The 10,890-nt window shown below is 42.4% G+C and overlaps 2 protein-coding genes across 2 annotated transcripts; both read left to right on the top strand.

Annotated features, from left to right (window-relative positions):
• Positions 1 to 3,683: 3,683 nt before the first annotated feature.
• On the top strand, positions 3,684 to 5,325 carry gsx2 (GS homeobox 2). Its single transcript, XM_027024462.3, has 2 exons — positions 3,684 to 4,192; positions 4,495 to 5,325. The coding sequence occupies exons 1-2, from the start codon at positions 3,802 to 3,804 to the stop codon at positions 4,833 to 4,835; spliced, it is 732 nt and encodes a 243-aa protein (XP_026880263.1). The 5' UTR covers positions 3,684 to 3,801; the 3' UTR covers positions 4,836 to 5,325.
• Positions 5,326 to 8,840: 3,515 nt separating this feature from the next.
• On the top strand, positions 8,841 to 9,637 carry LOC113586376 (pancreas/duodenum homeobox protein 1-like). Its single transcript, XM_027024438.2, has 2 exons — positions 8,841 to 9,201; positions 9,369 to 9,637. The coding sequence occupies exons 1-2, from the start codon at positions 8,841 to 8,843 to the stop codon at positions 9,635 to 9,637; spliced, it is 630 nt and encodes a 209-aa protein (XP_026880239.2).
• Positions 9,638 to 10,890: the final 1,253 nt, after the last annotated feature.

Genomic DNA, 10,890 nt, shown 5'->3' with positions numbered 1-10,890 from the left:
AATTAAACAAAGAATTAAATAAATTGCATGTTTCAAATCATCTTTGAGCAATTCTTTGGGTTTTTATTATAACAATTTTTATGAATTTAAGAAAAGCAGTTCTGTAATAAACACAAATGTTGCTTTATTTATTGTAGTGTTAAATGTAGTGTTATTTATTTATTTAGTTTGAAACACTGCACATGCAATGCAAAAAAGCTAACTTCGAAGATATTAATACATTTTGTGAGTTATTAGTAATGATTCTATATGACTATTATATATGGCCACTTAATTTATTATGCTCAATAAATTAGTATATTCACAGTTACATTTTTGTCATAATTATTGAATGTTTTTGAAAATGTGCTTAAATAATATTTCCACTCCTTTCCCCGAAAATTATTTATGCTTTTTCGTGGATGTTTTCATATAAATACACTAAACGAGACCGCTTGGTTAGATCAAATCTTTAATTCCTAGTTTAAAATATCTTTTTTTGTTTTTTGTTTTCCCTTTATTTAAACTGATATTAAATATTTAATCTACAGTCATGTCTACTAACCGGTAAATATAAAACAAATATACAACTGTTAGTAAGGTATTATGAAATTAGAATTTCACAGTCAATACTGAACAATATATGCACTCCATTTTAAACAGATATTTTCTGTTTAAAAAGGACATTTTCATAAGCGGAGGACCCAAAGCAATATGCATTGCCTTTGAGACATGTTAAGAATATACAGCCTCCAAGACTGGTTCAATTTAATCTTGGATCTAATCTAGCACGTCACACATCAGATATCCGCACGCTCACGCAAGGCCTCCACGCTCACGCTACAAGCCGCGAGACCTTACTTCGGCGAGTCACGCAAAGCGCAGCCGCTGCACGGGCATATAATTGGAAACGTTCTTAGGCACGAGCGCGGTGTCCGGTGTGTGTTTCGCTGGATTTCACGAAGGCTACAGTTTGGGCACCATAACGTGCACCACACACTCCCGTCCCCCAGTTAACACGTTCTGAGTCGTCACGTCTCGCGCAAGCGACACTAACCCATCCAGAAGAGTCCCCGCGCCCTCGCTCAACAGTTGCATGCGGGTTCAGAAAAATGCCCGCGTGTGGCTCGGGCTATTTTGCATCAAAATCGAATCATTCATTAAGACATAAATTAGATTTTGACACGCACGAGGAGCTCCCGAATACCGCGCTCTCACTCCGAAACGATGAAACGGAGTGCAGCATCGCATCTGCTATTCACGCGGAGGAGATAATTGGCAATGAAAAGTCACTCCGCGCCATTATGCTGTCTGTGGGATCATTGTTCATTTTCCCCTGGCTATTGAACACTATATTGAAAACCTGAGTGTTTCCTTTCAGTTTTCGGTATTCACCGTGTGTTGCTTGGTTACTCGGTAAGGGTGGTGGGGGGGGGGGGGGGGGGGTCGCCCACTGCATTGGCCAAGATGGACCACAGGCTGGCCCCATGCGGCACAATGCAACTTTTGTAAGGGGCGTTGATACAAGTTAATGACGCTTGGCAAACAAAGCATGATGGACTTGTTGGCGGTGTAAGATACCCTGGGAAGAGCTCTGCCACAGCCCGGTCCCACTCCTGTCCAAAACGCCACGAAATACAGCCCAACTACCTGTAAAGAAAGGCGAGGCAGCATTTTACAGAATAAATCGGCTTTGGGAAATACACCCAGACAGCGTTCATGCCTGGAAGACTCTTTCTAAGCCTCTAGGAGCAGAATACAGGGAATCAAAAGATTTCTCCTTAAAAGGGCTAATTTTGCTCTTGAATTATGAAAGAAACGGCTAGGTAACAGTCGGCGCACAGTACCCGACACTTTAAATCCTCTTAAGTCCTTCCACGTGGTCCGACTAGTCGTGGCAATTAGCGCTCATTACAGACTCATAAAGACTCTCATTTGTTGGGATTACTTAATAGACAATGACATTTTGCCGGGAGAATTACTGAAAAAATAATAAGACTGACGCTGGGACGACGTGATGCGGGCGCGCGCCGTGAATCATTCCGCCTGGTTTGTTTTGCTCTCTCTCTCCATAACGGTGTCCCGCGCCTCCGTTATATACTGCGTTCACTCCATTAAAACAATTCCAGCCAGTTTGACAGATGTGTTTGTTTTTCACGTGCGGATGAGCCGGGTTTAAAGTCCTATTCTTTTGTGTTTAACAATGATGCCTCTGCTGATTTGAGCAACGACACATACGACTGAGGAATCTGCCGCGGTAAATTAGCACAAAAATGCCGATGTGAGTTGCCATTAGGCCGTTGACCCAAAATTAGCACCAGCCAGCTCATTTACTCACGCGTCAACCTCCCTAAAAGCCTCTCGAATGAGGGCTGCTTCGGCTGTGCTTTGCATTTTTACATTTGTATCTAACCCACGGGCTTAATGGCATGATTGATACTGATATCGCACCGTTTCAACTACAGCGTCCTGCGTCTCGTGCTTTCTGTCAGTTTTAGAAGAGGCTCAACGTTCTCGCGCCTCGCTAGTGTCGCGTGCCTGGTGCCAGCCAAAGTCTCGAGGTAAAAGACGATGGTTTGTTAGTTTTATAAAGTGGACGCCTGTTCCTGACCCAGCGGAAGATCAAACCAGCTAATAATTGTCACAAGGTGCAGGATTAACGCATTTCTGGGATAGCTGCCTGTTTGTCCGCGCCAAACCTCCACAGCCAAAACCTTGACGCTTTCTAATTTAATCCTAATCGCGATCAAATAGGAAGCGACACGGTGTATTTCATGAGCCTCTAATTGCCACGCCATGAACATTTGTCCAAACAGGCCTGACCAATATCACGGCAACCATGTAGGCCTGGTCATACGGTTCACCTCTAAACGCATTTTCGTGAAGCGCCTGAAAATGTCTCTATAAATATAGGTGATATAACAATAAAGGTGACCTCACTAACAATATTTCGGTTAGGTTTATGCTGGCGGGCAATTATCTAAACAAACTTCTCAACCACTATATAACTGAACTTTTGTGTAATTGCGGATACACGTACACGCTTAATCACTGGTCTTAACGTCTGGTTATGTTTAGATATACACGATCTTCTCCTAAACACAGAACAGTTCAAACATGGTTTGACAAGTAGTCACATTTTGATCTATCTATCTATCTATCTATCTATCTATCTATCTATCTATCTATCTATCTATCTATCTATCTATCTATCTATCTATCTATCTATCTATCTATCTATCTATCTATCTACCTCTCTCTCTCTCTCTCTCTCTCTCTCTCTCTCTCTCTCTCTCTCTCTCTCTCTCTCTCTCTCTCTCTCTGTGTGTGTGTGTGTTTTGATTTAAATGTTAGCGCTTTTTAAAAATCACAATATTATTGCTATAATCAGATGTGGAAGGATGCTCCAGACTCTATACGACAGCACTGTTGGTATTTTAGTAGAAGCTTTTCTAATAGTTCCCTATTTTGGAAGTTGTTTTGCATCGTCCTTGGGGGGACATGCATATCTGAGCAGTAACAGGACTGGACTGGCAGAAATTTCATTGGTAGCGCACTTGGGCGTCACGTGTTTCAGGTCACCGCCGGAAAAAAAGAGCCTACGCCGGGAGCGCACGTGGGTGACGTTAGGACCGGCCCTCTCTGGGGTCCCTTTTGTTGAAGCATCAAACATAAGCACCTTCTCGGCTTGCGAGGGGTTCAGACCGGAGCAAAAACCACCGAGTGCACCTCGCGCCGTGCAGGATCGCGGGAGCAACGCTATCAGCGTGTTATTGTTGCCACTGCCTACATCGTTACCGTCGCGAGGAGCTGGGAACAGACATGTCGAGGTCTTTCTACGTCGACTCTCTAATCATCAAGGACTCTGCAAGACCCGCGCCCCTGAACGAGCAGGCGGGGCAGGACTTCCTCATCCCCGTTAGCATGCACACGCCAGGTGTGATGAGCGTTACAGCGCCCGTGTGTCCGTCCCGGAAAAGTGGCACTTTCTGCGTTTGCCCTCTCTGCGTCACCTCGCACATCCATTCGTCCCGCGGGGGCCTCCCGTTGCTTAAGGCACCGGGCTTCCCGACCGGCGACACGCCGTACTGCCAGAGGGTTACACACCAACAAAGCTCCGCACTGTCGCACCCAGTCCACGGACACACGCCTGTCTGCGCGCCCACCTCCTACAGCGTTAGTGACCCTCGAAGATACCACTGTCTATCTTTAGGTAAGGGCAGCTTGCACAAATAAATGCTATTGTGCATAATGCGTTTAAGAATGACATCTAACTGCCAAAACAATCAGTGTTCATATCATATTTATGTCACTGTAGTACTGTTTTTATTTTAGTCCGATTAGGCTCTCCCTCAAAATGAGACTTTTTAGTCGTTTTAATTCTTTATAACATCGCTTAACCTAGTCCAGCACAGGTTATTCTGTAAATAACCGGTTCTGTGGTGAATGTAAAGCATAGCTGAACTGAAATAAAATACGATACCAACTTAGTGTGTCATGTTTTTGTACATCCAGGTGCATCTGATAACAGCCACATTCAGAATGGTAAGCGAATGCGCACTGCCTTCACCAGCACGCAACTTCTCGAGCTGGAGCGCGAGTTTTCGTCCAACATGTATCTGTCGCGCCTGCGCAGGATTGAAATAGCCACATACCTCAGCTTGTCAGAGAAGCAGGTGAAAATATGGTTCCAAAACCGGCGGGTCAAACACAAGAAAGAGGGCAAAAGCACGCAGCGGAGCGCGCGCACCGGATGCAAGTGTTCGGGGAGCCACACGCACTATCCGCGCTCCGAGGACGAGGACTCGCTGTCACCTGCGTCACCTACAGAAGAAAAAGCGGTTTCTCCCATTTAACAGCGAAATAGACATTATGACTTCTTTATCCTTTAATTGATCTTAACCGTTCACTCTAACTAGCACTTAGTCTTCCAAGCACGGACCCTCAAACGTTACCGAATCCAGTAGATCCAGGAAAAAAGTATGGCCTTATCTCTCTCTCTCTCTCTCTCTCTCTCTCTCTCTCTCTCTCTCTCTCTCTCTCTCTCTCTCTCTCTCTCTCTATCTATCTATCTCAATAATTATTTTTTACTACAGAAGTGACGTCTGTGCGTTTATCATGTATTTTTCTACTTCAGGCCAGCCCATAAACGTATGTGGTGGTCCTGATAAATGTTTGTGCAGAAAATTGTTGCGCACTGTTAATATGCAGAAGGGTGACAAGGATCTGTGTTAACTAGGAAACTGTGAATTTTCTGGTCACCTGAATTTTATGTGCATAATAACTGAAATGTGTATATTTGTATTTATTTAAATAAAAAAAACACGACACGTGCGTAATTACGCATTACCCCGTATTTATCAGTGCGCCTCCATGTTTTCTTTGCTTAATCTTTGAACATCCGAAATATTTACATTGTCCTATCAAAGCATCATAGCTTGCTCACTTATATTTTGAATAACCTCCACAATATTTCTAGTTTAACCTGATAGGATTTACATGATCATATATACATTAACATATTATATAGGCAGTAACATTACAGAGATTACCGTGTAAAATCTGTATTCTGCTTCGAAAACAACAGTCAGTGAAAAGTCTTGAGCAAGCCATTTTGAGTAGCAAGCACTCCACCAAGAAAAGCGTTTTGTGTGTGTGTGTTTCACTTTCAGTTTTTGTGTGTGCTCCTCCTGTAGGACCTCCTTGGGTAGGAGAAAGGCGCTATAGAAATTAAACGCAGTATTATTACTCTATTTGAATAAGTACTACTAAGCATAATAAGCCGTAAAGTTAATTAAACTATGATAGCCTACTCCAGTAGAAGTCATTTTCCAATGCATCGCGTGGCCCACAACATGCCGCGCGTACGCCTGCGTCTAGAATCATAAGCGAAATCGCAAATTTAAATGCTGAACTCGGTTTTCTTATCACAGTTCAACTGTTTTGGGAAAGAAAGTAGTGGGAAACTAATTTGCCTGATTAAGCAGCTCAGTCAAAATATCTTAAACGTGTAAATAGAATTAGGCGGGTTATTATTTAAAAAACATTGTTTTAAGAAGTTAACAGGCAATGACTCCATAGGCTTAAACATATTCAGATACATATTTTATTGTGGCAAAGTCTTAACGGCTTAATATAATATTTTAAACATGGGCTGTTGGTTTTTCAGTTCTCTACGCCATGACGTTGGCCAGGATGATGCACTTTTGAGAGAAAGAAATCTTAATTAAAACGTTAGTAATGTAATTTGGCATCTATCACCAATGTCCAGTTTAAATGAATAACAAATACCACGTCATAACACGTGAACAGAGCTGATTACTGTGCTTTTAAGATACGGCGTAATTAGAAGTATCTGTGTAATGTAGGCCTCCTGAGTCACTAAAAGTAACTGTAAAGATTTTTGAAGATGTATTGCGCCTTCAGTAGCCTTGCTTGTTAGCGGGTGCGCCTAGTCTGCATGTTTAACGTGTCCACTGATTTCCTAATAGCGTAAAATATCGGCTCAAATAGTTCATAGTTCAAGTCCACAAAAGGCCCAATGGAAGGTTTTGTGCCACAGAACAGGTGATAGCACCGATAACAGGCCGCGCATACTATAAGCGCGCTTTTCAAGAGAAGGCTGTCCCTCGTGTTAAATTCATCCAAAAGGACTTTAATTGCAGTTTCTGTCCCACGTTGGTTGCTTATGTAGCAATTCCTTCAAGACCGCAGAGAAAAAGGCTATGAAGCGCTGGCCAAAGGCTTTGACAGGTTAGATTGTCCTGCCAGGAACTCGCATTTAGACGGCGGACCCCCGACAGGGCTAAGCTCGAGGGCCTTTCAAGACACTTCGCCAGGGTTCCTCCGTGCGCGAGAGACCGATTTAGTCACTGTTTCATTAGGCACTATTTGAACCTTTCAACTCGGGCTAAATTGAAGGGGCACGCTGAAAATGGAGGGATTATGTGGGAGGGACGATAGCAAATTAGCGAACGGTTAATTTAACTCGTTTTCCGTCAGAGTTTGGGATACATTCCTAATTGAGAGGGGAAGCAGGTGAAGTTTTAGTCCTTTCATGGCAAGAATAAATGGTCTCCTTTCACGTCCCGCTGGCGATCATATATTACGGAGGGAAAGCCACCTAATGAATATATATTGAATTTCTTATTAATCGAATTAGACGGTCACCCCTCGCAGGTGTGAGGGTGAAAGACCGTCGGCCCATTTAAAGTCCCTGAGAACGGAGTTTACGGCCGTCTCGAGAATGCGTGCCGTTCATCGGACGTGCAAGCGGCTCTGAGTGGGTTTTCTGCAAAAGATCCGTATCGAGCCATTAGTTATAATAATAATAATAATAATAATAATAATAATAATAATAATAATAATAATAATAATTGAATATTGAATCATGAGACGTAGAAGGAGTAGTTATGTTTTGGCACTGGTGTAATACCGACTTGAACACTTGTCAGAGAGATCAAACATGTCTTCGGTGTCGTGTATTAATCACCAGTCCGCACATTGTGTGCTGCGCAAAACCACCAGTTCCGCATAACAAAGACTAATTAAACAACGTCTTTTTAAACGACCGCAGCTGCTTTCGAGGTGTGAGAAGAACAGTCGGCCTGAACGTCTCCAGAAGCGGTTTAGTGTCTAATCGCAAAGAGGGATTTAGTATTTCAGCATGTAGCAACAAAATTCAGAACCAGTAGGCGATGCGTATCTTTTATCGTGCTTGTCAGGATCACTCTGGCCCGTGCAAGAAAGCCTGGGCTTCGAGTGCGCGAGCAGATCCTACAAGTTTCACGACTGTCGTACTAAATACGACTGCGAATTCTCCAGACACGTGTCCCATCAATGTTGTCTATGGTGACTTAATTTAGTGGGAACTCAGTCAGCGCACAACATGTCCCGAGCGCCTTTGTCATGCTCTGCAGAATGGGGCTTTTCTGCACGTTGACAGGCGCTCTTTAAGGCATCCTTTTGTGGCGCTCGTGAGCGTGCCCGCTACATTAAGTTATCAAGTGTGCTTAGTGGCTCGGCGGGATTAGGGTGTATAGCCGTTCAAAAAAGAGATGAAATCTGAATGGGATAATATATCGTTATATTATACCCGTCACAGAGTTTCTGAGAAAAGAAGAGAGAAATATTCATTATTTTGGCAATGAGTTATTCAAGTTGAAAGAAAAGGGACTCAATAGTCCTGAATGTGACCGAATCACAAAATTAAATTAAAGGCTAGTTGATCTCTTATAAATTATGTTATGAATATAACAAATCCATAATATAGCCAGTAATTTATTATCTTAAATTAATTAATCAATTAAGTAATTAATTTTATGGTTTATTATTAATAATTACTACAAAAACAAAGAGAAAGGAAAAAAGAAAGAAAAAATAAATATGCGTATTTCTGATCATCTACTTTCTGACTTTAGGTCAGATCTCGTTTTCATAATCTATGCATAAAATAAATATGCGTATTTCTGATCATCTAACTCTACTTTCTGACTTTAGGTCAAATCTCGTTTTCATAATCTATGCATAAAATAAATATGTAGACTGTATTGGCCTAAAAAACAAATATGTAATATACAGAATGAAGGCGATAAGTTAATTTGTTTTGCTAAGCACAAAATTACATGTAGACATTATAAAAGGCCCTTTAAGGAAGACGTGTACGCCTTGCTCTCCAAAGTAAATATAAAATGCAATTTAGTCACATTGTCATGATGAATAATTGGTCAATCATCTATGCTGAGCTACCCACGTGACCGACACCGTGTTTAGATTGTGGACCTCAGGTGTGTACACACTTAGCACGCACACCTTTTAGTGGTGTGACGAGCTTTTAACGAGAGCAGAGTTGTTCTTGCACAATGGATTCTCTGGACGTGTACTACAACGGAAACTTTGAGCAGCCAGAACCCGACAGCTTTGACCGCAACGCGCCGTCGTGTCGGTTTTTACGCAGTGCAGAGCAGGCTTCTTATTCCGAGTCGCCTTACGCCCCGCTCGAAAACACGGAACGGGATTACGCGTCCTACGAGCTACCGTCGTGCCAGCACGCTGTACCGGAGCGGACGCCATCACCTGGATACGTCTCAGCCAAAGGCCGACAGCATGACGAATACCAGTCGGTAACGGAACAGACCAGCGAGACTGAGGAGACGGGAGTGCAGGTGGCCTATCCATGGATGAGAGCTTTACGTCCTCAACCCTCCCAGGCCTCGCTAACAGGTGATGCATTCGGGGTGCATTTGTGTGCTTATTATACAGGCGTAATTTGCTAATGTGTAGTCCAGCATGTAGAAATGAGTTCAAAACACGAGTTCAAAACATGTCCACTCAGAAGTCAGTCCCTTGATGGTGTTTGCACTCTGAAAAAGTGGTCTGTCAAATTGCAGGAAGTTATTTCTTTGACGACTCGGATGACCACAAGCGGAGTCGGACGGCATACAGCAGAGCCCAGCTTTTGGAATTAGAGAAAGAGTTTCTGTTTAACAAGTACATCTCCCGGCCTCGCAGGTACGAACTGGCAACGACGCTCAACCTCACGGAGCGACATATTAAAATCTGGTTTCAGAACAGGCGGATGAAGTGGAAAAAAGAGGAGGCGAAGAGGCACGGAGGCACGGAGAACAAAGACGCCGCCGACTCAACGTCACGATTGTGAACCGGACGAGGCTGCAAAGAAAGTACCTCGCTGACCTCAACACAGACAGGGTTTTCTTTGGAAATATTATATTACAATATAGCATTTTTAATTCCCTGTCCCGTGTGGCTAAAACAGTCCAGCCTGTTGACTGTGCCTTCTCAGTGAGTTAATGTTCACTAAAAGCTTGAACATTGTAAATTGTCCTGAAACTCAGTGCTAAGTGTTTCATAATAATTGCACTTCCAGAGGACATGTGAAACAAACATCGTTAAGTGAAATATATCGTGTAATGTGCCTTTTAGATTGTAGGTTTCCTTTTCAGACCTTTTGACATGCAGTCCAAAGGTCAGGTTATTGATGATTTTAATCCACGTTAATTATGGAGATCAGTGTACGGTGTTTTGATTTGAATGAGATTGAAGTGTTTCAATGTTTTAATTATTATAAAACAAGTTTACATGTAAATTCTTTAGATGTTTGTATTTCTTTTCTGTTTTTGCCGTTGTCTCTGACATTTCAGAGTTTAAGAAACAAAGCTGTTTGTAATTCTAATTATTCTAAAACATTGCATGCAGAACCCTAAGTAGGAAACAAGCATATAATATTATTTTCAGAAATAAAAGCTTGAAAAACCAACAACCAATGCATGAAGACCTGAACATACATACACAGATCTGCATCTTTCCACACCGACCTGAGTCTTTGCACATAGACCTGAGTCTTTGCACATAGACCTCAGTCTTTACACATATACTTGAGTCTTTGCACATAAACCTGAGTCTTTGCACATAGACCTGAGTCTTTGCACATAGACCTGAGTCTTTGCACATAGACCTGAGTCTTTACACATATACTTGAGTCTTTGCACATAGACCTGAGTCTTTGCAACAGACCTGAGTCTTTGCACATAGACCTGTCTTTGCACATAGACCTCAGTCTTTACGCATATACTTGAGTCTTTACACATAGACCAGAGTCTATCCAAGTAAATACTTTGTTCTTTTGCTCCTGTAGCTGTGGCCAATTCCTTTGCATCTAATTATGAGTTCTAATGAATATTATCTTCATTCTCAAGCTGCAACATACACAGGTTAGAGCAATAACCCAGTGTTCCATGAAAACCTAAAGTGCTGAATTACCATTTACAGTGTTCATCTGTGTGCATCTGGACTTAAATAAACAGCATAAGTATGAATGAAACTGCGAGATTTAAGATGGGTTAGAGTTAAGTGCCGTCACTGCCTTCTGTTGAACCATTTCCTGGCGCGCTT

The sequence above is a fragment of the Electrophorus electricus genome, chromosome 7, assembly GCF_041902795.1.
Source record: "Electrophorus electricus isolate QZ-2024a chromosome 7, ASM4190279v1, whole genome shotgun sequence".
In the NCBI taxonomy this organism is placed as follows: Eukaryota; Metazoa; Chordata; class Actinopteri; order Gymnotiformes; family Gymnotidae; genus Electrophorus; species Electrophorus electricus.
Note: the sequence above shows the minus strand (reverse complement) of the source record. Positions and strands in the feature narration are given on the sequence as shown.